At 40.8% G+C, this 27,811-nt stretch overlaps 1 protein-coding gene across 2 annotated transcripts; it reads left to right on the top strand.

Moving 5' to 3' along the window:
* Nucleotides 1-1,257: 1,257 nt before the first annotated feature.
* Nucleotides 1,258-27,233, top strand: SMTNL1 (smoothelin like 1). 2 transcript variants are annotated; one of them, XM_083353323.1, is made up of 9 exons: nucleotides 8,240-8,423; nucleotides 12,791-13,333; nucleotides 16,784-16,922; nucleotides 17,581-17,635; nucleotides 19,447-19,617; nucleotides 21,924-22,026; nucleotides 23,476-23,627; nucleotides 24,670-24,876; nucleotides 26,394-26,527. In XM_083353323.1, exons 2-8 carry the CDS (start codon nucleotides 12,854-12,856, stop codon nucleotides 24,812-24,814), a joined length of 1,245 nt encoding a protein of 414 aa, XP_083209449.1. In that variant the 5' UTR covers nucleotides 8,240-8,423; nucleotides 12,791-12,853; the 3' UTR covers nucleotides 24,815-24,876; nucleotides 26,394-26,527. The 2 variants fall into 2 exon arrangements, with proteins under 2 accessions (XP_083209448.1, XP_083209449.1); XM_083353322.1 differs by lacking the exons at nucleotides 8,240-8,423; nucleotides 24,670-24,876 and adding an exon at nucleotides 1,258-1,338 and having other exon boundaries at nucleotides 26,394-27,233.
* The last annotated feature ends 578 nt before the right edge of the window (nucleotides 27,234-27,811 follow it).

Raw genomic sequence — 27,811 nt, 5'->3', positions numbered from 1 at the left:
CTAAGGCTTTTTCAGCATCGCTTTTCTGAGTTTGAGCAATGGACGGAACTCTAAACTAATCAACCTGTCCGGGTTCGCACAGCACATAGAGTAAAATGTAGTTTCCAGTCACAGGCAACAAAGCTTGCACTTTACTCAACTTTGATCAGTTAACACCGTTGATCAATTAAGAAGCCTTCCTGAAGGAAAATAAGCATATAATCTGCAAAGATAAATAAATGAATAATAAATAAATCCCACCTTTTTAATAGAGGGAGAGAGAGAGAGAGAGATCAACTGAAGATGATGAATCCTTTCTAGCACTTTTGGAATATGTTTATGTGACTACACACAAATATACAATAGAATAGATGATGAGCTGTCAACTTCCTCAAAGGCTTTTTGAAAATCCAAATGTATCCAAATCTCTCAAGACTCTTGGAGTAAATTTAGATATCAGGATAAGAGGATCTATCTATAGATTACATAATTGTTTAAAAAGCAGCAAACAATGTAAAAAATAAATAGGCAGTTTGCTTGGTGAAGAAAAATAAAAACTCAAGTCCATCAAGAATATATTTTGGGATCAGTGTTAACATAAATCAGCTTGACTTAAGGGTAAGCAGCAAGGCAGGCAGCCAGGTTTACAGTTATTCAGGGAGATGTTTTCAAGCTAAGGTAAGACCCTCATCTGCCAGGTATACTTTAATATGAATTCCAGATACCTGTAGTCCAAGCTCAGTAACCGTAGAAAAAATCCTAGTTGTTATATAATGTTGAGGGTACAGATGGATCCTTAGCCATCATTATTTTCTAAAAAGGAACTGCATTAGTTAATCTGAATATGACAAAGCAATGAACTTTTTCTGTTCTGTGGGCTTTAAAAATATAGTTGAAAGAGCTATTCAACTCATTAAATCTCTTCTTCCTAGTATTATTCTCGCACTATGGCAGGGTCCACTTACTCAATTTATTAGGTCTACTATATAAACGTGCACAGAATACTAGATTTCAATCTTTCTATTTTTCACACAATTATAAAGCTTTTGTTACTCTCTTCTCCTTGGGCAAGTTTATCATCCAAAGATAACTGAAAATTTAATAGGATTAGGGACTGACAGTACAGAATATATTTGTTCACTTATAGAAAAAAGAGATTGTAAATTGACAACTTTGGAAACAGAGAATCATCTATTACTTTCCATCTGTCTCATCAAATATAAAGCCAACATTTTGGTCTCCTACAGATTCTTGGCAGCATGCCCATCACTATGCCTGACGAACAGAACACCATGGTGCATGTATGTGATAGTGCCCTAAGAAGATATTTTATTACACCCTAATACAGGAGAGTGACAGGTATTAGTCATGGAATATACGGTAAAATGGCCTGGGTCCGGGTTATTTGAGGGAACACCTGCTGCCGGCATCAAACGCCCTTCGCCCAGTGCGCTCCCACAGGGAGGGTCTGCTCAGGGTTCCGCCGGTGAGAGATTGGCGGGTGACACCCAGGGATAGGGCCTTCTCAGTGGGAGCGCCTGCCCTCTGGAACCAGCTGCCAGTGGAGCAGAGAACTGCCCCCGACCTCCGATCATTCCGCCGGGGCCTGAAGACCTGGCTCTTTGAGCTCTCGGGCCCAGGCTGAGGAGAAATTTTTAATTGGGGTTTTAAGTGTACAGGGTCAATTTAATATTTTTAATTTGGTTTTTAACTTTTGTATGGTGGATTTTTTAATTCCCTGTAAACCGCCCTGAGTCCTCAGGGAAAGGGCAGTATATAAATGTAACTAAATAAATAAATAAATAAAATAAATAAAGTGTTTGCTGGTATTGGGCCAAAAAAATGAGATTAGCACAGACAGCAACACTTATTTTTCAAAATGTTACATTGTTGCATTTATTGTTGTTTGAAATGTTGATGACATCTATTATACCAGCAGTCCCAACATGTATAGAGTAGAGTAGAACAGAGTAGAATGGTGACCAAAATTGGTAGCAGTATTTCAGATGTAGTCTTACTAGGGTTTTATAAAGCGGTAGTAATACTTCACGTGATTTTGATTCTATGCCTCTGTTTATACAACCCAGGATTGTATTAGCTTTTTTGGCTGCTGCTGCATATTGCTGACTCATAGTCAAGTGATCGTCCACTAGGACTCCAAGGTCCCTCTCACAGTTACTGTTTTTGAGCCAGGTCTCTGTACTTGTACCTTTCTGGCACTAAGGACCAGTAACGTGGAAAAAGATTTTTCCACAGACCAGGGGTGGGGGTGGGAGTAGAATTATTTCATGCACAACCGACTAAAAAGCCAAGGACAGGTAGCAGTCTGTGGCCTGGGAGTTGGGGACTCCTTTATTATGCCACTCCTAAATATTTTCGTAATACCCTTTCTGGTCCTTATAGAAAGGCATTCTTAGTAGCAAGATTTTAAATTTTATGAAAGGAAAATTAAGGATATCCCTTATACAGGTATCGAAAATTAAGGATATCCCTTATACAGGTATCGCAGCACCTTGTATTTTGTGGTGTTGCCCACATGCAATACTAATTTCTCTCTTTATTATTAAATACATGGATCACCCCAATCAGAGATTTTAAATTGTTTACTGAAGAATCTGAGTAGCAAAATCTTTGCAAAAGTTGTAAAAACTCCCCTGTTGCAATCATTAGAAAGCATTGGTTCTGTGTTAAGCAAAACCTAAAGAAGCTTTTGATAAAACATGCTGCATTTATTTTGTAATGATTTTTCACCCTTAATAATTTGATTTCAGATACCTTTTTCTAAGATTTATATTAAATTCGTCTGTGACCGTATAGCAAACAAACAAATTGTACTGATATCTCTGAAAAAAAAGCTTCAGGAAACTATACATGTTACTATATTACACTACCTCCATTGAGTAAGTTGCCCAAATCCTCTTTGATGAACTGTTTCCTTAGATCTAGTCTCAGGATAATAACTTCCCTGGATAAAAATGGCATCCAGGGCTAATGCCAGCCAAGGAAGGTGGTCCCAGCATTTTTGGAACTTCAACCTATGCCCCAGACTGACTTCTTTGTAAATTATGCCCTGAGACAAGAATGAACTGCAGCTCATTTTGTGAAGGGCTATTTCTGTCCTTTTTTCTTTTGATCGTGCAAGGAAGCAACCTAGAGGGACAGATTGTCTGCATGATTATTTTCTGTGACTTGATGATTTCCTGACTTTGGGGTTTACTGTAGGTCAGTGCTGAATAAAATTTGATTTGCCTTGTGTCCGATTAGCTTCTGCAGTGGCAACTGCAGCGGTAGACACTTCATCGGTACTATTCACAATGCAGAAGCTTTAAAACATCATATAATCTGTTTTAAAAACTATGCCGCAAGAAGTTTGGAGACGAAAAGAATCAGTTGGACAAATAATTGATCAATTAGGTTGCCAATGTGGGATCAGCTTGAGCAACATGTATGACTTGTTCTCTTTCTATATTCTGTATTTTGGTTGGCACAAACAATGATACCACTTTAGGCAAGGGGGTTAAGGATGGAACCATAGCTCCCTCCATACCTCGAGATAGGACCTGTTTTGCAAGGAGAAGATTCTAAATTCTATTCCTGACACAAACAGAGCAAAGGAACTCTAAGGGCAGGTGTTAGTTAATGGTCCTTGGGCAAAGATGCTGCAATTTCTGGAGGGAGCTGGATTAATGGACAAGTAGTTTGACCTGATATAAAGATGTTTCTGTGAGTTGCAACTCGATTTTAAGTTTCTTGATTCCAAATAAGTAAACGTACACATAAACACATGCTAGTTTATAATGCTGGGAATATGCAGTCTTAATTAACTCAACAAGACTAAGTTTATTGTTATGGCCAATCTCTGCTTGTCTGTCAGTTAGATACTACTTTTCCTCCATGAACTAAAGCAATATCTGCACAGGAATTTTTTTTTATGCTTAGAATAGCAATCCTTGGAGGTGGACTGAGAGAATGGAAGCTAGTCCAAACTAATCCAATGAACGTCTATGTTGAGTGGATTTGGATCTTCCTACTGTGGTATGGCACCTTACCATTATATCATATTAACTTAGTATTGTGGTCACTGAAAGCACTTGGCACTCCAACTAATATATTTAGCTCATTTTCATTGTTCTCCTTTATATCCATCTTTTTTCCCTTCGGTTCAATCATGTTTAATTCTTGAAGACTGCTTGGACGTCCTGCAGTTTTCCTGGCAATATTTTTCAGTCCTGGTTTGCCATTGTCTCCATTTTCAGGCTGAAAGAAACTGACTGGTCCTGACTGATTTTGTGCCTAAGAGGTACAGAGTGGTCTTCTTAATTCTAGCCTGATGACTTAACCACTACATTGTTGGCTTTCATCTATTATTTAGGTATATTTATCATCTGCTAATTGATAACAAACCATAATGCATCTAACAAACGGGACTCTCAGGTTTTCCTTATAAAATGTGTACTCTCCAATATTCTGCAACAATTATTTCTGGTTTTTGTCTTTCACCTTAAGAAAGACTGAAATACTGTTGTATACAATTCTACAAGTATATGCTCCCAGAACAATGGAATCAATAACTTCACTACATCTGGACATCAGGAAGGGGTAGAGTGGCCCAAAGGGGGGGGGGGGGAAACCCTGACAATGATCATGGTTCAGATTTAAATTGTCTTGTTAGCTGTTAACCATTTCAAAAACCTAAATGCTCTGCATGTAACAAAGTATTGTAGCAGTTGCTTTCCTGGGAATATGTTTACATCATAGACATAAAATAGTTAAATGGTTCTTCCTTCTGCCCATGAACAAACACATGAACTGATTGATTATCTGGACTGGAACAGTTACCATAGCGTAGGCCTTTCGGAGTCATTTTTTGCTGTGTTGCAAGTAATGCCAGTTGATAAGGTCAAGAGCTTATAAAGGCTCTTGACTAAACATGGGTGCTGGCAAAGATTAATTATATGAAAAGGGTCATTCAGACTACCGTATTTTAATCAAGGCTACATTTGGATACCTGAGCGACAAATTTGTCTATTCTTTTGCCCAACTAATTGCAGTCTGTCTGCCTGTGACTCACTCAGCAATCTGAAAGAGAAATCAGTGTTTCTTGAGTTTGACCACAGTTTTGGCTGGAACTGACTCTTCATCATGTGGGAGGTTAGAAAATACCTTTATCATTCAAGGTGCTGGTTATTACCTATAAAGCCCTACATGGCCTGGGTCCGGGCTATTTGAGGGAACACCTGCTGCCGGCATCAAACGCCCTTCGCCCAGTGCGCTCCCACAGGGAGGGTCTGCTCAGGGTGCCGCCGGTGAGAGATTGCCGGCGGGTGACACCCAGGGATAGGGCCTTCTCGGTGGGAGCGCCTGCCCTCTGGAACCAGCTGCCGGTGGAGCTGAGGACTGCCCCCGACCTCCGATCATTCCGCCGGGGCCTGAAGACCTGGCTCTTTGAGCTCTCAGGCCCAGGCTGAGGAGAAATTTTTAATTGGGGTTTTAATGTATACAGGGTAATTTAATATTTTTAATTGGTTTTTTAACTTTTGTATGGTGGATTTTTAATTCCCTGTAAACCGCCCTGAGTCCTCAGGGAATAGGGCGGTATATAAATGTAACTAAATAAATAAATAAATCATGCAGTAGCTTTTACTGGCTGACCATGCTTATATATTTAGTAAGTAATTTGAGATCCTCTTTGTGTATCATATTATATAAGGAGCAAATAAAGCCATTTCTCTCTGCTGCCCATGAATCAAAACAGACTGGATAAGAAGAAGCTCATCCCAAATAAACATGGTTTGTTTACTTTAGATAAAAACCTGCAGTGTGATGGGGGAAAAAGAGTTCCTCTTGATCACACAAGAAGTGAGATAGGATAGGCTGTTGAAAACATGCTGTTTCTCTAATTAGTAGACCAACTCCTAGGACCAGGTTTTTAAAAATTTTATTTTACTGGGCTTATGTCACTCCACCCAACAACTGATTTGGATCCTATCATTCTATCTTAATCTAAGTAAAGAAAATTATAATAGCAAAACCAGTCCAAACTAATAATTTTAAAATACTACATTATACAGCATTCCTATGCAAGGAATCATAACCCTGTAGAATCATATATAGAAAGAATTTCAATCATCTGCCCCTCAAAGGTCTTTTGAAATATCCAAGTTTTAATTGTTTCTATAAATTCTAATAATGTTGGGGCACATCAACATGTCCAGAAGGCATCTTAGGAAGAACAAAAGAAGTAATAAATCAGCACTTAGGAAGATTACCAGATCCCTCCCTACATGTTTTCAACTTCCAATGAGTATAATTTCCCTTTGGAGGCAAAATACTAATTACAAGTGAGTCTTTTTCTGCTTGTAGATTGTTGGTGTAATAAGACTCTTCCTATACATCTGGGCATGACTTCATAATTGTATTACATGCCTTTCTTCCATTTGTATTCTGGTGAGGAAGCTCATGTATAATAAAAATAAGGTTTGATCTTGTCTCTGGATCACAGTGTAGTTCTTGTTATTATTCTCCATCCCTATATCTTGTCCCTGTTACAGTCTAATTTTAGAAACTCAGTCTTTTTGGCCACAAGGCGTCAGAGTGGCTTCAGAAATGAATAAGTGAAGAATGCTCAGTGGACTTGTGTGAGTGTCATACACAAGAGTATGTCATAAGAGGTTAATCCCATAGTTTTCACCAGGTTTTCACTGTCACCCCAGGAACACATTATAAACTAAGTCTGTTGGGAGTCCTTGGCAAATCATATATTCAAACCATGAGTTCCTTCCAGCAGAGAGCTATCTCAGTTTTGTTCCCATAGCAGTGTTTACAGCAAATACTTTCTGCCAGGTTGTGAAAGATGGGAAAAAGAGTGTTGACAATATTTGTGCAACTTGTGTTGCCAGTGCAACATAACTCTATCATAAAAGTTTCTTTTTTTTTAAGGAAACATGACTGAAGTGATGATATTAGAGAACATGTCCGCTCAAATCATGATATGAAAATGCGTTTTTGACATTTGAACTTGTGCATCTTTGGAAATTGGTATCTAAATGCTAAATATGATCTGCATAGTTAGTATATCCCTCAGAATAAGGCTGCAACACTAACCATTCCTATCAGACATTCCCACCCAGTAGGAATCCCAGTGGAAGGAAGGTTAGTTTCAGCCGCAGACATGCTTTGTTCTCAAACTCATACATCCAATGCGAGTGTCAAAATCCCCAAATATCTTAATTTTTTGACAGTTTATATGTAAGCAGCAATGTCAACTTAAAATAATTTTGCATCTATTAAGGCCTCTTCCTGAGGACAAGCAAAGCTCTCTTTGTTTTATCCAAATAAGGTGCAGTTGTCTCTTGATGAAGTTAAATATTCAACTTCATTAAGAATGATGAAATCTCAATATTCCTTCAGACTTTCCCCATTTCTGTGAAACTGACTACCTTTCAAGGATGGAGAGAGTCCTAGGGCTTCTGTGGTGCTGAACCACATCCTAAAGAAAGTGCAAAAATGAAGTGTGGCAAAGTCAGATATACACCCAGCAACATGCTCTGTATCATCTCTAATCCTACGTGGGGGGGGGAGCACTAGACTGGAGCCTGGATTCCTGCTTTTACTTATTTAGAATGTTTCCTTTTACCGGAAACCCAAAACAACTTATGCATTAAATAACAAAAGGGAAGTGAATGGTAGTTCTGCTCTAAATGGAGACATTTCATATGCTTCTACAGCTTCTTCTATCCTCTTAAGAATATGACTTCTTTTCAAAGTCTTTGGCAGATTCTTTTGTTTTTTGTATACCGTAAATGTTCTTTGAATCCCTGTAGGCCACCTTTCAAATTTCCTTTGAATGTCTGTTGTTTATCAGAAGTGACAAAAGGCTATGGAAACTGTGTCTATTATTAATAGCTCTGGAGTATTCTCCCATACAGCTGATGCCTCGGGAGACCAATACGCAGGCTGAAAAATCTCTTATAGGCAGCTCGCTACACATCACTTTCCCCCTAAAAGAGAAAAATAGTTCTTTCCTATGATTCCCTTAAATGTTGAGCTGAATTGCTAAGAGGCTGCTAGAAGCTATCTTTCTTTACCTTGTCTTGGCTCCATCTGGCCCTTCTGAGAAGTAGGGGCTATGATTGAAAGAAGCACCTGCTGGGTTTCCTGATAAAAATAGGAGTGTTTAGTTACCCATCACAGAGTGGAGGGTGGCTGTATCAACAGAGTAGTAAACAATGAGAGAAATGCTGCAGGCAGGCATAGCAATAGGAGTGAGGATTGAGATACTGGCAGAAGAAGCCAGGAAAAAGAAGACACGAAGAAAGTCAGCTAGCCTCGGGGAAGGACCTGCCCATAGGTAGGTGAAGTCTGATTTCTAGGACATCATGTGTATAAATAGTCCATAGTGGACTCTGGGCTCACGAAAGAACTGTTCCTAGTTGTGACTCCAGGTAAGTGTTTATTCCTAAAACATAAGGGGAGGGCCAATTGATAGCTCCTACACTATGTTCAGGTCCCAGAGAACTCAGGATTCTTGAGCTCTGGAAGGAGAAATAGACATGGGAGGGAAACCTCATGGTGAAGTTAAACTTAGAAGCATATCGTGTTCTCCTATCTCCCAAGAAAATTTAGGAGATATAAGAAAAATGGTTAGGTAGGAGGAGAGTCACTCCCAATTAGCTATTCTTTAAAGTATTCATCAAAGAACACTTGAGAACTAGAAAAGAAGAGACGTAACCAAGTATGTGATACTGAGAGTTCTTCAAAAGAGCGAAGAGGGACCACATCATCCATGTGGCAAGTAATGGCCAGAAACAGAGCCTTCTCATTGATGGTGGACTTAGTTCTTCAAAAAGGCTCAGGTAGTGTTCATTCTAGGTATTTCAGCAGCAGACACAGAGCTTTTGATTTCACTGACTCTCTAAACCAAATATATATTTTATCCAACCTATTTTATCTCTGATTGTTTACATATGCTTTACATTTTACTGATGATTACTGTTATATTGCCCTTTTATATGCTGTATAGAATCCTTGTTCGTATTATTTTGGATTATTCAGTCTACACATTCATTGAAGTCTACATTAGGCAATCTTTTCCCCATATAAAAAATAAATGTGTGGTCTCTATTTCTCTGAATCTGTAACTTCCTAGTATTGTTATTGGCAAGATAAATTTTTGAGGCTACATCACTTGATTTTTTTGTTTATTGTGTAATGTTGAAGGCCAAGAATCTCAATTTTTTTACAATGGTGACACCTCTGAGAAAACTGGTATATGAAGGAAAACAGCAAATGCTTTATGATGGAGCTCTCAAGGAGCTTGGGAATATATCTTCAATTTAAACATATTATTCATAGAGCTGTAAATCATTTTAAATTTAAAATGGATGCAAGTTAGCAAGGCACAGAATTTCTGCTATGCTTTTCTGTTTTTTGAAGAGAGATAAGATACCGAAGTTAATACAAATCTCATATAAAACAATTTCAAAAAAGGTACACAGGACCACACGCTTTAGGATTTGCCCACAGCTGCAGACTTTAGTTAGTTTGGTTTCAAGGAATTTTATGGCATTTCTGCATATTCAAAATTTGGAAAAGCATCAATTGGTATTGGGCGGACAAAAATAAGGCAGGCAGTAATAATCATCCAGTATGCACCACAATATTCAGCATCTAGTCAAATAATGCCCTAAATCCTGTGGGACTGGTACGCACAGGTTTTAAAATTTTCTTTCTTCTGTGAAATGTTTTTCAATCTACTCAAATTGCTTCTGTCACTTAGTGAATGTACTTATAACTCCAGTAGAGAAGTAAAATTTGTACAATTATCACAGCAGACGTACTCTGATAATTCCTTCAACTCTGATTTAATTCTTGATAACTTTGTGGATGTATCCATTCTCATCCATCTCATCAGCATTACAAAAACGATTCGCCATTACCCTTCCAGGATGCTTTTTCAATTTCCCAATCCTGCCTACAGCCCTGACTTTTCTCATCCTGATTCTAATAAACCCCTCTGTGTTTAGCTTTCTTAAATTATCCGAGGTCAGGTAGGTGCTACCTCTTAGCTGAACAAAAAAGCATCTATTTTTCCTAGGGATAGTCTGGACTGACTACGGTTTTTAATTAGGCTTTTTACTGGGTTAAATTGTCTCGTAATTTTGCATTTATTGTTTAATTCTTTTTTAAATTTTTTACTCTATGTTTTTTAATTTTTATTGTTGTGAGCCGCCCTGAGTCCTCAGGGAGAAGGGCGGCATATAAATTTAATCAAATCAAATCATACCTTAGTAGAGTCCTGTACTGAAGGGGAACCTAGAGATTTCTACAGATGCTGGAGTGTGAGAATTTACCATGCTACTTATAAGTATGCCACTGGAAATACAAGGCAGAAATGTGGGAATGAAAGAGAAGTACATTAGCACAGGTCACGTAGGATGACCCCTGAGTGGGGATTGGCTGAAAACAAAGTAGGGAAATATATGTTTCGAACTAGTTAATGGATATACACAGTTACCTGCCAAGGATTCTTTGGATGATTACGTAGCATTCCCATCTTTAGACAAATTACTCCCAGTCATCATTGTTCAGTGAGGGCCTGTTCTTGTAGCTCAGACACGTCAAACACAAGGCCTGGGGGCCAGATCCGGCCCGCAAAGTGGTTTCATGAGGCCCGCGAAGCCATCCTGGAAACAGTGAGGGAACGGCCCCCACTGCCTTGGCCCTGGCCCAGAGACCCTCCTTCCGCCAGAGACCCCCAGATCTGTCCCACTCCTGCCCAGGCCCCCATAGGCACCCTTGATGCCAACGATGTAGAGCTGGCCATGCCCACCCAGTAGGCCACGCCCACCCTGGCCATACCCACCCACCCCCCTGAGGGCAACCGCAATGCTGATGCGGCCCTCAATGAAATTGAGTTTGACACCCCTGTTGTAGCTCTTTCTCTCTCACTTGGGTTGTGAGTTTTTTTTGGAGGGGGGAGGGCTTCTTTCCTAGAAACAGTAGGAATATTTCCCTACAATTCATATATATGTATCAAGCAAGCAGGATAGCAGAAGCACGGACATAAAGAACAGAAATGGTGCGGCTTTTTTAACCGAAAGAGCAGTTTTTCTGACAGAGCAATCCTATGTGTTTACTAATTAAAATCAAACAAATCCATTGGTTTCAAACACGAGAGTTAGAGCCCACGAAAGAATAATGGGGTACCAAGCGAAAAGAGCTAAGAGAACTTCTAGGCATCCTGACCTCTCCACTGTCTTTGCAAATGTCAGGAGGGTATTTTTAGTTGGTGTTACAGCAACTCACCTGCCCCCTTTCCCCAGAACTGCCTCTTGCTCTTTCCATGCCTGAGTCACTGGCTGTTCCTGGACTTTGTTGGCAGGTTTTATTTAAAGATGATTTACTAAGTGACAAGAAAGGAATTGGACAAGAGTTCCCCAGCCTCCAAGGACCTATCTTGTGCTTCAGATAATTTATTCCTTTGAAGTGTGCTAAGACGGGACCAGTCCTTAACATTAGGGAGAAAGAGGCAAGAATAGCAACTTTTAAAATTTCTATGACTGCTGTATTTTTACTGCCATAGGAAGAGGAGATTGTCTACAGGATTGTTGCCTTACACGCCAAAAGACTTTATACTGTATTTACTTGGAATAACGCCTATGTATCTATGCTGGGGATGAGAAATATTTGTTAGTCTATCATAGGCAGAAAGATGTACTGGATTAACCCGGATAGAGGTTGGTGAGTTTAGCCGCGCACATAGTTCTGCCGGTTAATACTCAAAGAAGGCCGGATTAAAGCACATGTTGCCAGGCTCTGTGTTAAGCCACATTTTGTGATCTCACACAGGAGATATGAGACTGTAGATCATGCTGTTTCCTTTGTTCAGAAGCATAGGGGGATGCACACAAACCCAGCTCTACTTGCACTAGAATGTCTGATAAAGGAAGCTGCCCAGCTGTTATTCTGAAAACTTTAATGAGGTTTTAATGGCTTATACTAAGCATATGATCAAATTGTTCTGAAATACAGAAGAAGTGTAGAGAAGAGCAAGGTGTTTTTACTGCCTTGGGTGTGATTACTACACAAGGTGATTTTCAGCACAGCAAAACCTCCAGCTTGGCAACAATTGTGGAATTTTCTTAGCTCTTAAAATGGATGTCATGTACGTTAAATAGCGGGTTCTTTGACGCAGGAATGAAGACATGAACAGAGTACAGGTAACTCATAGTTTATTTCGTGCTGTGACTGTACTGAGGGAAATGGCTGCAACCAGCCGCAATATATAGTCTAGCCCCTAGGCGGCAGCCAATAGGTTTGCCACCTGGGGATAGCCAATTGCAGCACAGGAGACTGGTAGTCTGGGTTGCTGGAGAGCCGTTAGCTGCTCCAGCAACTCACGTCGTATTCCCTCAAAAAGCCCAGTACATAACAATGTACGTAGAAGAAAGGTTTTGTGAAATCAACCTCTCCTTCCATATTCCTCCTCCCCTTCCACCACCACCCTGCCCTCCTCCTGTCACCTATGGTTGATCTCAAGAAATGAAACATTTTCATTGCAATTGACACACGGACACACATCCACTCTTGACCTCTTTGGGTGAAGAGTCCCCCATCACACTAAATGCCCCCAGCTTTTCAACAGAGTCAGACCACACATTTAACTGCAAACTAGAGAGGCCAATTATTGCCCAAGCAGTTGGGACAAATTAACAGTTACAATATACGGTATTAATTTGTGTAAAAAAGTGCAAACCTTTAGCACTGAAATTTTGTGTTTATTCTTTTCACTTTACATATATATTTCCAGGAGTGGAGCGTGAATAGGCCACCTGCTTTGCACTCCATTGAAATAACAGAGAAACCTGGTACTATGGAGGCTGGAGATACCAAGGAACAAGAGAAGAACCAGCAGATCAACGGGCTGCAGCAGAAGTCAGAAATGATTGAAACTGCATTTGAAGGGGGAAATGAGGCAGGAAAAGCAGAGACTGCTGAGAAAAGGGACAGGAAGTTTGCAGAAGAAACTGGGAAAGAGGTGGATGAAGCAAATGAAGCAGAGAAAGCAAAGGGGGATGCTGGGAATGAGGTGCACGGAGCGAAGGAGGCTGGGGAAACTGAGGCTGCTGGAATTGAGGCAAAGCAGAAGGAGGAATCCACAGAAGGGGCTTCTGAATCTGAAAAGGGAACAGCATCCAAGGCAAGCCAGAAGGAGCAGGTAGTCAAAGAGAACAGCCAACCAGAGGCTGAGGGTGTATCTGAGACCAAAAATAATGTTTCTGGAAAACCAGAAGACCTAGAGGAAGAAGAAGGGGGGAAAGCTGATGTTTTGAAGAAAAATGCCAAGGAAGAGGTGAGAACAGAATGCATTTCAAATTGTAATCACTTGCTTCTTTTCTTTCAAGAGTATTATCTGCTGATACTTCTTTTCTATGAAACATCAGGAACATTTTTATCCTTCCTGCCCTTACATTTTCATGTCACGTTATTTTAGTCTATTTAACTTCATGTTGGTTGGCAAATAGACAAAACACACTTACCTAGACTTTATATACGTCTGTCACTAATTTTAATTTGTCTCCCTTTAGCTATAAGGTAAAGGTAAAGGTTCCCCCACACATGCGTGCTAGTTGTTTCCGACTCTAGGGGCCAGTGCTCATCTCCGTTTCAAAGCCGAAGAGCCAGCGCTTGTCCGAGGACGTCTCCGTGGTCATGTGGCCGGCATGACTAGACGCCAAAGGTGCACGGAACGCTGTTACTTTCCCACTGTAGTGGTCATTATTTTTCTATTTGCCTTTTTACGTGCTTTCGAACTGCTAGGTTGGCAGAAGCTGGGACGAGTAACAGGCGCTCACTCTGTTACGTGGCACTCGGGATTCGACCCGCCAAACTGCCGACCTTCTGATCGACAAGCTTGGCGTCCTAACACACTGAGCCACCGTGTCCCTCCCTTTAGCTATACATGCCAGCTTATTTTCTGTTTACAACATGCAAATACAAAACTTACAAAAAGACAAGTTTTATTGTACAGGTGGTCCTTGACGTATGACCACAACTAAGCTCAAAATTTTTATTGTTAAATGAATCCGTACAATTAAGTTAGTAACGTGGTTATTAAATGAATCTGACTTCCCCCTTGACTTTGCTTGTCAAAAGGTAGCAAAAGGTGATCACATGACTCTGGGACACTGCATCTGTCATAAATATGAGTCAGTTTTCAAGTGTCTGAATTTTATCCGTGTGATCCGGGGGAGGCTGCATTGATCGTTAAGTGTGAAAAACAGTCATAAGTCACTTTTTTTTCAGTGCTGTTGTAACTTCGAACGATCACTAAAAGAACTAGAACTACCTGTGTTATTATTCAACCCATTCACAAAGAATGTTAAAGAATTGTTAAATAACAACACACTTATATGGTAATTTGCCAGGTTTTCTTCACCATTGTTTCTAATTTTTTCTAATCATAAGATCTGGTAAAGACAGAAAAAACAAAGAAGCAATGTTATTTTTCCACAGGTCCTCATAGGAAGCTACTATTGAAGGAACGTTTCTTTGGGAAGATTGTTGAAACATGTGGGATAATTTCTTTATAGCCTGAGTAGATGATCCATCATATACCTACTACTCCCAGTCACTATCGTACAGCTCCCAAAATGATTGATTTTTCCGCCACTGAAACTAGCTACCAAATCATCAAAAAAACCAAAGGCTTGCAAAATAAGAAAACATCGATCAATTAAGGTTATCCAACCTTCAAAACCAAATGTCCTCATTCAAAGAATGTCATAACGTCTTCTTCAACTTTTTCCAGAATTATCCTAATGTCATTACAATTCCTCTTGTGCATTTCAGATATGGGAAGGAAGGAAGGAAGGAAGGAAGGAAGGAAGGAAGGAAGGAGTTTGTCTTTGTTCTATAGTTTAGTAGATCTTTGTGAGCCATATGTACTTTGACTCACTGAGGCACTTTAGTTAACATAGTATGAAGCTTTTCATATATATTTTTTGCAGTACAGTACAGCATGACCCTGTATATTACCTCACTTTGTATTCCTTTTCAAGCCTTCTTCAGCACTTCCAATAATGGAGGAGGTTCCAGAAGGGACACCAAGCTAGGTAACATGGCAACTATAGAAATGGGAGAGAAACAGTTTTAAAGCAAAGAATCTTTCAAAGCTTTGCAAATGACTTAAGTCGCCTAGTGCACCAGTTGCGCCCCTTTTTGGACCAAGATGCCCTATGTACGTTTACCCATGCCCTCATCACTTCTTGTTTGGATTACTGCAATGCTCTTTACATGGGGCTGCCCTTGAAGAGCACCCGGAGGCTTCAACTGGTGCAGAATGCAGCCGTGCGGGTGCTTATGGGAGTATCTTGGTACTCCCATGTTACACCACTCCTGCGTGAGCTGCATTGGCTTCGGTTGCCCTCTGGGTGCGATTCAAGGTGCTGGTTATAACCTTTAAAGCCCTACATGTCTTAGGCCTGGGGTATTTGCGAGACCACTTGCTGCCATTGTCAATATCCCATCGCCCAGTTCGTTCCCACAGAGTTGGCCTCCTCAGGGTGCCGTCGGCCAGGCAATGCTGGCCGGCGACCCCCAGGGGGAGAGCCTTCTCTGTGGGCGTGCCGACCCTCTGGAATGAATTGTCCCCAGAGCTGCGGACAACCCCTGACCTTCGGTCCTTCCGCCGTGACCTGAAGACGTGGTTGTTCCAACAAGCGGGCCTGGACTGACTATGGTTTTAATTAGCTTTTTACTGGTTTTTAAATTGTCATATAATTATTGTATTTATTGTTTAATTCTTTTTTAAATTTTCTATTTTATGTTTTTAATTTTTATTGTTGTGCGCCACCCTGAGTCCTTAGGGAGTAGGGCGGCATATAAATTTAATAAAATAAATAAATAAATAAATAAATATTTTCTGCCATGCATAGCAACCTCTGGAGGTTTCTCTGAGCTTATGAAGACAGGAGATCACTTTAAACTAGCATTATTTACTTATGAGTGAAATTGGGTAAACTTTGGGTGGAGTTTTTAAAAATGAAAATTACATTATAGTTTTGTAGAACTCTCAAATTATGCAGGACCTTCCTACTACTATTTAAAATGAGATGAAAATGCAAAACTAATCTATATATTATTAGTGTTAACTATTGCCTTCCTAACATCTTTTGGAAAAATAACTGTAGGAAAGCCTACAGGAAATTTCGATGAGATTTTGCCATTACTATATTTAGCCAGATGAGTTTATAAAAGGTGCAGTACTGCATATTTAAAACTGACTAGAAAAAGAAATGGAATTCCTGGGTTACATTGTGAAACTGATTAGAAAAAGTTAAGAATTTCCAGCCCTGTAATAGGCACATAAAGTAGGTCAGCTAGAAAGCTAGAGGGAAAAATAGCAAGGAAGATTTTCAGTAGAAAGAAGAAATCCACGTATGTAGAAGTTTGTAAATTATCGTTTCTGTTCATTTTATTTATCAATGTATGAGTACACAACAACAACAACAAAAAGAACTTTATAGGGTCAGGTTTGCAAACAAAAGAGCCAGGACGCTGCAGTGCTTAAGGGTTTAGACTGGGGCATCCCAAACCGAAGGAAGTGCTTCGGATGACTTTGGGACAGTCACTTGTTCTCTGCCCCACCTGATCACAATGGGGCAGGGTTATTATGGGAGAAGAGAATGCTAGGCATGCTGCCTTGAGAGGCTGAAGGCAAGGCAGATTATAAATCTAGAAAATCAAATAAAGGAAGAAAGTAATCTGGTTGACCTTCCCCATCCTCCTCCTCTACCTGCAGGGTAGAACTGGCAGCACTTCGGATGAGGCTCTTTCACCAGAAGCCGGGGCGGAAGAGGAGGAGTTCTGGCCAGAATTCCCTCCCTGTTCTCCTGAAGCAAGTCCGCAAAGCCCAACAGAGCTCAAAGGTTTGGAGACAGGTGAGGCAAATCATTCAGCAAACGAAGAAGGCCAAGTACACTAAAGCTGGAGAGAATAGACTAAAAGTGGAAGTGACACACTGGGATGTGTTGCTTAAAATAAAACCTCCTAGAACAGGCCCGTGGGGTGGCAGAGTGGGGCACTACGGGGCAGAGTAGCATCAGTGGCCCTCCAAAGCAATCCCAGTTTCTCACGTAGCCCCTTGGGAAAATTAATTCTCCCCCCCCCCCCCGTTATCCTAAATGGTCTGCCTGGAACTTAATTTTGAGTAAATAATTTTATTTTTTACCAGTGAAGCAACAATAACAAAATCCTCTACAATCAATGTTTCTAGACTTCATAACTTCCTTCAGATGTTCTTGCTTTGACACCTGCATTACCACCCAGTCCTTCTGAAGACATTTTTTCTCATGACCTTCACGGATGTTTCTCTTAAAACTCAACCAGCTACTGACAGTGTAAACTAGGAATCCCAATTTTGCCTCCTGTCCCCATGGGGCTGGTCTTCGTCTCCATTTCCCTGTAATGATCTGTGAAACCTTCTGCTGCTATTTTCTGTACTGCAAAAATATGGATACAGAGGAGATTAAAGACACAACAGTTCAGACGTGCGATAGACGTCTCACTAATACTCCACATGTCTGTAATCCAATCTAGGTGGCATCACTCCTCCAGCCACCACTTCAGAAGCTGCTCCAGCGGATATCACCAGGTGAGATGATCTCTGGAAGCCTTTCTAGAGGGGGTGGGCTACATTTGAGATGGGCAAGATTCAGGTTGACAAGATATATTGGGAGAGATGGCCACGAGCCTGGCACTCTCTTATCAGAACTTGATACAAAAGATATACTCATAATCATTGGATATGAGATGGACAGCAGGTATATTTTCTAAACAAATATACACTTAAGAATGGAAGAAGTGAGGAACAGATTGATTTTCCGAGTTAAATATAGCTCTTACTGTTGAACACACAAACATTTCTTCCTCAAGTTTTCCCCCCCACTTTTGGACTATCATTAGATACAGAAGGAAGAAAGCAGAGGTGAGTTAATGGCTCCTTTTGTTAAACCACTGGGTGAAAAGGATCCTTGTCAATTGACTGCAAATCATGGAAAGCAGCAATTCTGCATCTTTTGCCCATCTCCAAAGCTGTATTACCATGTTTTACTCTGCAGGGGTCACTCAGAAATCAAAGACAGGCAATGACTAGAATAACCAAAATGGGACAAGGATTAACAGTGAGGACAAAGGTTCATTATGAACACTTTCCTCCAAATGTTAAAGCCTGGCCTTCAAGCTGCTGTCAAGAACTTCAGATTTCTAGTACATACCCTTCTGTGGCGATAAATTGATTGCTCAAAAAACTCTTCAGGCTTGGAGGAAAGCAGTGAATTGAGCAAATGATGTCAGCCACCCAAAGCATTAACTAGTCTTCCCAAATGGATGCCTTCTGGAGGTACTGGGGCTAATATATGAAAGGTCAAATGAAGGAAGGATGCTAATAAAGATGTGAACATTCAGAAAATTGGAAAGGGCAAAGAGAAACATTGGGTTGGTGAATGAAGAACAGCTGCAGGACATGGGTTTGGCCGCTAGTCTAAAGCAAAGAAGAAATAAGGGTGCCATGATAGCAGTATTCCAGTATTTGAGGGGCTGCCACAAACGAGAGGGTCAAATTATTCTCCAAAGCACCAGAGGGCAAGACAAGAAACAATGGTTGGAAACTAATCAAAGAGAGAAGCAACCTGGAATTAAGGAGAAACTTCCTAACAGTGAGGACAATTAACCAGTGGAACAGCTTGGGCCTTCATCACTGGAGGTTTTTAAGAAGAAGATAGACAGTCACTTATCTGAAATGGTATAGGTTCTTCTGCTTGAGCAGGAGGCTGGACTATTAACATCTCCAAGGTCCATTCCAGCTCTATTCTATTCAATTCTATTCTATTCTATTATGAGAAAAATTGGGAAGAAGTCAAAACCGGAGACGGCAGTTGTTGTGTAGTGAGTTCGTTGCGCAGGAACGAAGATGAGGCAAGTGAGTTCAGCAATGATCATATTTATTTGCTTGCAGGATCTGAACTAGAAAACTGGGCTGCAGCTTGCAGCAATTTATAGCCTGGCCCCAAGGCGGTAGCCAATAGGTTTAAAGCAGCCTATTGCCGCCTAGGGGCAACCATTAGCAGCCCTGGAGACGGGGTGTGTGAGATGCTGGGAGCCGTTAGCTAGCTCCAGCTTACCACGTGGTGTTACAGTTAAGCCCAGTACATTACAGCAGTGGTTCTTTGCCATCCGTTTCCCCCGGATCCTCACATTTCTAGCTGCAGCTTATGACAGTTTTAAAAATGATTCTCCAGGGAACCATGAGCCAAACTGTTAGTATTCTTTACTTCAGAGTGGTCAGAAAGGGATTTCCCCATCTCTTTCGAGAGGCTCTGCCTGAAAGCCCAGGGTAGAGACCCACCCAGTGCCACTTCTTCTCCAACGCTTCACTCTCCGTGTGTTTCTGTTTCTGGTTTTCAGCCCTGAAGCTGCCCTGAAGGGAGAGAAAGAGCCCCCTTCTGCTGCACCAGAGGAAGCAGCTGCTGCCAAAGAGAAAAAGAAGAGGCCTGTTTTTGACCGGAGAGAGATCAGCAGGCCAAGGATGCCACCCAGGGGACAGTCCCGCAAAGCCATTGTGGAGAGATTTGGAGGGTGAGGCCAAGGTGTCTCAGGTTCTGCCATAGCTTATTTCTCTCTAGTTTGTTCAGCTCTACGGATGGATATAACAGATACACCTTTTTATAGTTGGGCTTACAAAAACATAATTGCTAAATTTATGCCTTACAATGAACCAAAACCAAGGCAATTATATTACAGTATGTCTTAGCACTGGAATGGGCAGTGTCTCCCCAGCTGTATGTGGCCTGCCCAACTTACTGATGAAACTCTGTGGCATGATTTCCAGGCATTTTGAGACTGAAAACAAATGAATAATTTAACATAAGCCCTAAAATAGGTTCCACCAGATGATCATTTGTTCCATTTGCAAAATATCCTTAATGCGCTTCAATGCCATCATTTTGTTCTCTTCAGCAGGCAACTCCCAAATGTCTTTCTCATAATGCCCAGTTCAGAGCCATTCACTGCTCACCTCTTTATATCCAGAGTCATCTGAGCCCTGAGACAAGCAGACCAATCTATGAATGGCAGTCAATAAGAGTTCAATCTCCCTGCCTCAAAAACTCTAATCACACACACACACACTCACACACACATACACACACTATATGTGTGTGTGTGTGTGTGTGTGTATGTATATGTATATATATAATCACCTGCTCAAAAAAATAAAGGGAACACTTAACACAATGTACTGTGTATATATATATATTAACCCCTAGGCCACAGGGTCTCTCTCTCTGTTAGCTGAGAAGCAAGGAAGATATGTGTTAAATGTTTCTTCCTTGGTTCTCAGCTGAGAGAGAGAGAGAGAGAGAGAGCGCCTGTGGCCTAGGGGTTAAAACAACTGCTTAAGACGCAGTCGGGCCATGTTCGAATCTCAGAAGGGTATGGCTGACTGATGAGAACAAATAAGTTTGAAATGATCATATCAGTCTCCCTTTATTCTTTTTTAGCAAGCCAAAAAATTTACACAAATATGAGCTGCTACTTCTGTGGCTACTGCCTGTAGATGGCCTTGGGCTAGGCTGAAACAGGAAATAAGATTTGTCCCGTGTTTGGGAGTAAGCAAGTGTATTCTGAATGCTTAACAAACATTTAAAAGGGTATGACAAGCCTTCTGTTCAATGAGCAAGCAAAGAATGAAACTGTGCTTCACACATAACTGAAGTGAGAGATTAGCAAAAAAACAAAAAAAAAACAATTCTGATTTTCCAAAGCTCTTAAGGAAGTGGAGCATTTAGAACTTTACTATATGCTACTGCTGCTTTTTAAGGGACGTGGTGGCTCAGTGGGTTAGGACGCTGAGCTTGTCGATCAGAAGATCGGCAGTTCAGCAGGTCAAATCCTGAGTGCCGCGTAGCAGAGTGAGCAACTGTTACTCATCCCAGCTTCTGCCAACCTAGCAGTTCAAAAGCACGTAAAAATGCAAGTAGAAAAATAGGGACCACTACGGTGGGAAGGTAACAGCATTCTGTGCGCCTTTCGCGTCTAGTCATGCCGACCACAGGACCACAGAGACGTCCTTGGAGAAGCGCTGGCTCTTCGGCTTTGAAACGGAGATGAGCACCGGCCCCTAGAGTCGGAAACGACTAGCACGCATGTGCGGGGGAACCTTTACCTTTACTGCTGCTTTATTGAAGGGCCATTCAATAAAAGAAAGGTATCGTGCAATGTAAATGGAGCATATTCATCACACAGTGTACTTTAACATTTAAAAATCAATCCCCCCAATCCAGAAAGAAAATCCAAAAATTCCAGGTACATATATTTATGTACTACATACAGTACTGCCTTGTTTGCCTCACTGTATCACCCAATTCTGCTCTTAACATAGAAAAGCTCTATAATCCCTGGAGAGCTAAGAGTTACTCATACTTGGCTTACCACAATATAAAACCCAGCCTTCCCCAAGCAGTATCTATCATCCCAAGACAGCACTGGCTACAACTATCATCCAAGACCATTTATAAGAGGACACATTTAAGAAATGTGACTAGATCCAACTGCCACAGATATTGGACAGTGAAAACCCACACCACTATACTCCAGAAGTGTTTGCTCAGCCAGGCAAGCTCACAACCATATTCAACACCTCTAGGAAAAAAAATTGCTCTGACCAAGAGTTTCTCTTGCACAAATTATAAAATGTATAGGTATTTACACAATCAGATTAGATAGCAGATATTGCTACAAATCATGCAGATCTCTGTCCCACCAGATGTTCAGCAGAAAATAATAAGGGGAAAAGGGAATTACACCAGCCAAATCTCATAGGATTAAAAATACATTTGTTTATTCTCTACCATCCCTTCCTTCCCCTTAATCATCTTCCAAAGGGCTGCAACTGGTCCTGCCCCCAATATCAAGAGGACTGGAGCTACAAACACTGTGAAGACCATGTTGCTGGAATGGTGTCGGGCCATGACCCGTGGCTATGAAGTAAGGTATCAAATGTGAAATGAGAACTACTCCAGTGCCCTTAAATGTTTCTGGGGGGTGAAATAGGCAACCTGGTTTCCCTTGGAAGGCAAAATCAGGGGGGCACCAGTAATGCAACAGCAGGAAGACCTATGTGGATTATCAGAATTTAAGAGATGTGAAGACAATATTCCTCTAGTTCCAACAAACTTACTTCAGCATACTTTACTCAGAAGTGAGTATATATCTGTCTGAGTTATTAAGAGCATTTGAGAAAGCATCACTACCCAGAGTTAAAGACTATGAACTTTTAAAAAAAGCACCCTCTGATGCCACCTTTTGTGTGTGTGTGTGTGTGTGTGTATGCATGTATGTGTGTGTGTGTGTGTGTATATATATATATATATATATATATATATATATATATATATATATATATATATATATATATATATATATATTGTTGTTATATATAATCTCAGAGACATTTCTAGATTCTTATGTTATTCTAAATTCTTGCCCTGTTTTTGATCACAGTTGGAGAGCAAAGCCCTGGAGGGATTGTAGGTAGCAGAATAATCTCTTCTGTGAACTAGGTCAGGAAATAGTACTTCTTTGTGTGCTGTTGGTATTTCTTTGTTATTAACCCAACAAATGCACACTATCATGCGAATAAGAAGATTCACATGTGCAATTTTAGCCTGTACTGTTTTCTCATTATGCCTTTTATTCAGATGTTGAATTTTGTTCAAAGAGTTAAGAGAATGAGTTATGAACTCCAAAATCTCAGGTGAAAGATAATGTAGTTCACATATTGAGATTGTAAGATATTTTGGAGTTATAATGCCTCACGTTTAGCAAAACTGTTAGGTCACAGTGAAAATGGTGAAATATGAGTTGATAATTCATGTACTACAAAACACAAGGACCCATCACAATAGCACTAACATCCACAGCAGTATAGATGAAACCATTGCGATATGCAATGTACACTATGTATCAGAAATGGTCGGCTTCATAAATCATGACCTGTAGTGCAGGCAGGATTAAAGGATTACTGAGAGAGAAATGAGGGAAAAGTTATGTGAAATTTTGAAATATAAAAGTAAGGCGAAGTATGGATGCTGAACACATGGGGGCAGTAAATTAATTCTCCAGCTTGTCCTTACACTTTTCCGTTTCACTTCCAAGTTACAGTTAACAATGCCCATAAAGAGGAGGATGTTAACACAATAATATAGATTCAGAATGCTCCCCAATTACTGCCAGACTTTTACAGATAACCTGCTTCATGTCATATGTAAGTAAATTCATCCACACAACTTGTTCCAATGCAATGGTGTGTTCTAACCAGAATGACACGCTTATATTAAATAGACAATAATGTTTCAGTCACTGCCAGTGCAGGAAAACCTAAGAAGGAGAGGTGGTTGACCTTTTGTGCCTAATATCTCTTTTTCTAATTTTCAGCATGTGGACATCCAGAACTTTTCCACCAGTTGGAAAAGTGGCATGGCCTTTTGTGCCCTCGTCCACAAGTTCTTTCCTGAAGCCTTTGACTATGCAAACCTTGATCCAGCAAATCGGAAAGAGAATTTCACCCTGGCCTTCTCTACTGCTGAGTGAGCACTCCCCTCCATCTTAGACCTCAGGACACCACCACAGCTATAGGGCAGGCTGAGTCAGGGATGAGTACTAGCCTCCAGAAAGTGCACCGTGGCGTTGGTAAACGTGTAAAGTTATTCTCTGAAGTAATTTTGCCCTATCTTCCAGCTCATACCAAATAACAGTGTTACCAAAGATCAAAACCGTGCCCAATAACTGATCGATCAAACTGACAGATGTGTAAATGCTGCCAACTTTAACAGGGATGAAAATTGTAGCACTATCAAAATTCACGCAGGCAGCAGGCTGAGGAAAGCGCAGGGAGGCACATATAACCTCCAAAACTAGGGAAATCTGGAAAAAAGCACATAGGATTATCTTCATACTGTGTAGGCTGTTGTGCAGATTTTATTCTGTTACTTGAGCTCCATACCATGTGGGATGTACAATCTGAAGTCTTGCAGCTTCCTTTTAAACTGACTGGTGGCTAAAAGTTTGGCATCATGTATTTTTTAACCACCAATCCTATCTATATTTAGCAGCAATATTTTGGATCAGTTGTAAAGTTTGTGAAAAATTCTCCCTAGGCAACCCTACATGCAGCAGACTGCAATAGTCTAATCTTATTGCTCTAAGAAAAACATAGATTACAATGGCCTAGTTATCTTTACAGTATTCAGGGGTGTCTGCCAATGACAAATGTGTTTTGTTTTTTTGTTGTTCCTACTAACAGTTAGACATCCAAAGCTAAAATTCACACAGATCCATCAAGCTAAGAATCTGAATTTTAAAAGAATACAGGGTTTTACAAAGAGACTGACTTTTATTTCTCCAATCCATAAAGGTATCTGCTATTAGTTTCCCAACTTCTTTGGGTTGACCCACATTCCTTCTCAGATAGCCAGGACCAGGAATATAACTATAGTCAGAAATATTGAAACACCCAGCTACAGAACATCTATGAGAATTAGCAATGGTGATGAAGGGCTATATTCAAGCTGCTTTGCCAAATCATTGAGGTATGCAGCAGAATTGACCATTTGTCCCATCTTTTCCCAGGAAATATGCAGACTGTGCTCAACTTCTGGAGGTGGATGACATGGTGCACATGAGTGTTCCTGATAATAAGTGCATCTACACCTATATCCAGGAACTTTATCGTAGCTTGGTGGAGAAAGGGCTAGTAAAGACCAAGAAGAAATAGAAATGCAAAGCAAGCTTTGGCTTGAGGCTCACTGAAAGCTATAGAAAAATTTGGTGGGACAGGTAAGAGGGTTTCTGTGGTTCTCATCTCCAAAGGGGACTATCTCCTTGAAATTCTAGAATCACATTAAGTGCAACTAGATAAAACCAAAAGAAATGGAAAATAATAGAAGATTTGAGATCTTGCTCATTTGTAGGACATGGAAAAGAAGAACTTTAGTCTTGTTTTTAAATTATTCCATCTTCCAGATCAAGCTTAGAACACCTACATGTGCTTAGGTAGTAGGTTAAAAAATTAAGGTTTCATATTTAACTTAAAAATCTTCAACATAGTCATATTCCTTCAAAATCTTATCATATGGTTGTTGTTGTTGTTGTTTTGGCATAACCAATGTTATTGTCCTACCCTAAGAATTTGGGAATGATGCTGTTATTGGGATATAGTATATTTTCCTTTGGTGATCTCAAATTCCCTCATGCCACGTTAGTTTATTAGCTACTAAGTAATATAGTATTGTATCTCCTTAAATGGAAATGTCTGTTGATGATGTTGCTACTTTAGTTGGTAGAAAAACAACAAAGGTCAATACGTAAATGATTACGAAATGCTTCAAGATGTTAAAAGTGTTTTGATCACTAGAAAAGTCCATGTTGATGGAAGGGATCTTAACATTCTTATTACTGGGAAGATAAGCCATTTTGGCTTGCAAGAACATTTTATTTCTAGATATTCTGTTTAAATAAACAGAATATCTAGAAGTAAAATAAATGTTGCTGTTTCTACATCCATCTGAATTTTAGAGGTCTAGTGCATGTTGGTGCAGTAAAAATGGCATGAAGACAGTTCCTTATGAAAGAATAAGGTAAAGGTAAAGGTTCCCCCGCACATGCGTGCTAGTCGTTTCCGACTCTAGGGGCCGGTGCTCATCTCCGTTTCAAAGCCGAAGAGCCAGCACTTGTCCGAGGACGTCTCCGTGGTCATGTGGCCGGCATGACTAGACGCCAAAGGCACATGGAGCACTGTTACCTTCCCACTGTAGTGGTCCCTATTTTTCTACTTGCATTTTTACCTGCTTTCAAACTGCTAGGTTGGCAGAAGCTGGGATGAGTAACAGGTGCTCACTCTGTTACGCGGCACTCGGGATTCGACCCGCCAAACTGCCGACCTTCTGATCGACAAGCTCAGCGTCCTAACCCACTGAGCCACCGCGTCCCTTTTGAGCCACCGCGTCCCTTTTATGAAAGAATAGTCCCAGGCAAAAAGCAGCAAAGTATTCTGGCATTGACTGTCCTATAGATATGAGACTTCATGCATTAAGATGTCCAACACACATTGAGGGCTCTAGATTGGGAAAAGACTTTGTTCAACAGATGGATCTTCTCCATATTAAAGCTTATAGGATTTCAAAGAAACATAGGGGGCGTGGTTCTTCTGTGCCCAATTGTCAGGTAGGCTGGCCTATAAACCTGCTTAGAAATCCTGTAGAAATCATAACAGTTGTTGGGAAGCTAGGCTTAGCTTCTGTGTTTTCTCTAAGAGACCTCAAATTTGGATATCTTTTTTTTTTTTAAATTTTCAGAGGGAATGCAACATGGGATGTATATATTCTGCAATTTTCCGAGCATGGCACTGGAACCAACCACTACTACTTAACCCTCACTAGCACTAAAATCTGCTATGCACCACCCTTCTGCCACCTGAAAAGAGCAGGAAAGGTACGCTTACTGATGCCAAGTCAGCATTTCAAGCAGAGCAGCACTGAGTCTGCCCCATATATACGAGACTCAGAAGAAGCGTGTCCTTCAAGACGTTACCATCAGCAACTCTGCATCCTCTTTTTGGATTGCAAAAGTGTTCCTGCAACCCATGCTGCAAATCACCCTTTCCCCGACCAGGCACCGGTACCATTAAAGCACAATTGTACCAAAGTCAAGGTTGTCACGCAGTATTTTTATGCTGCATTCTGTGTAAGCAACAGCAGCTCAGGTGTCCCACGGCGTGGTTTCCAAGGGAGAGTGCAAACATGCTCTGTTTGAAGTAGCTGCCCAGGCATATTAGATTGGCTTGAGCAGCGCAGCGTACGTGACCCAGTCTTATGTTTGTTTACTAAGAAATAAGCTCCTCTGCATTCAGCTATTCACCAAACCACTGAACTTTGAGCAAAGAAATCATGCTGTGCAGATAAGAGGCTAAGAATAAACAAGCTGACTGGAGGGAGTGGGGGATTCCCTCCTTTGTGGTTTACAGGAAAAGTGCTGGGCAAACATCAAATGACAAAGCTTTCAATGTGTGGCAATGAAAACCTCTTTGGAGGCAGATTTACATGAGGTGATTTTGCTCTGTTCTCGGCAGCTTGGAAGGACTTGGAGGAAGAACAAGTTGAAATTGTTCAGAAGACAGCTCATTTTACAAGATGGCAAACAGGATCTAATTCGAAGTTAAAAAAAAACACCCCACTTTGCTTCTTCTTCCCACTTTTAAATATAAACACACCACGTTTAGAAAGGGGAGAGGAGAAAGAGGAGGGCTTTAAGCCTGAACTAAAGAGGCAGGAGGGCTGCAAACTGTTTCTATTTATTGAAATCAAAAGCCGAGTCTACACGCTGACATTTTAGTTTGCAGAAGTGTAGGAAAGTCCTAGGAAAGCAAGATCTAGTGCAGGGGTCCTCAAACTTGGCCACTTTAAGACTTGTGGACTTCAACAAGCATGGCTGGCTAGGGAATTCTGGGAGTTGAAGTCCACAAGTCTTGAAGTGGTCATGTTTGAGGACCCCTAATGTAGTGGTTTACTCTACTCTGTTTCTAAAGTCCTACTCTGTTAAATAGTGGGCTCTTTGGTGCAGGAATGATGACACGAGGCTGAGTACAGGATAACTCATACTTTATTTCTTGCCAGAACTGTACTGAGCAAATGGCTGCAACCAGCCGCAATATATAGTCTAGCCCCTAGGCGGCAGCCAATAGGTTTGAACCCACACTTGCCACCTGGGGCTAGCC

Source organism: Vipera ursinii (genome assembly GCF_947247035.1).
Source record: "Vipera ursinii genome assembly, chromosome: 1".
NCBI classification, from domain to species: domain Eukaryota; kingdom Metazoa; phylum Chordata; class Lepidosauria; order Squamata; family Viperidae; genus Vipera; species Vipera ursinii.
The sequence above is the reverse complement of the archived record's forward strand: the minus strand, read 5'-3'. Positions and strand labels throughout refer to the sequence as shown.

Bases quoted from the DNA above. Each gene is read 5' to 3' on its own strand.
- SMTNL1 (XM_083353322.1), top strand. From the start codon at position 12,854: ATGGAGGCTGGAGATACCAAGGAACAAGAGAAGAACCAGCAGATCAAC. The intron at 16,923-17,580 runs GTGAGGCAAATC...AATCCAATCTAG, and splicing joins GCTCAAAGGTTTGGAGACAG to GTGGCATCACTCCTCCAGCC. The intron at 17,636-19,446 runs GTGAGATGATCT...TCTGGTTTTCAG, and splicing joins GCTCCAGCGGATATCACCAG to CCCTGAAGCTGCCCTGAAGG.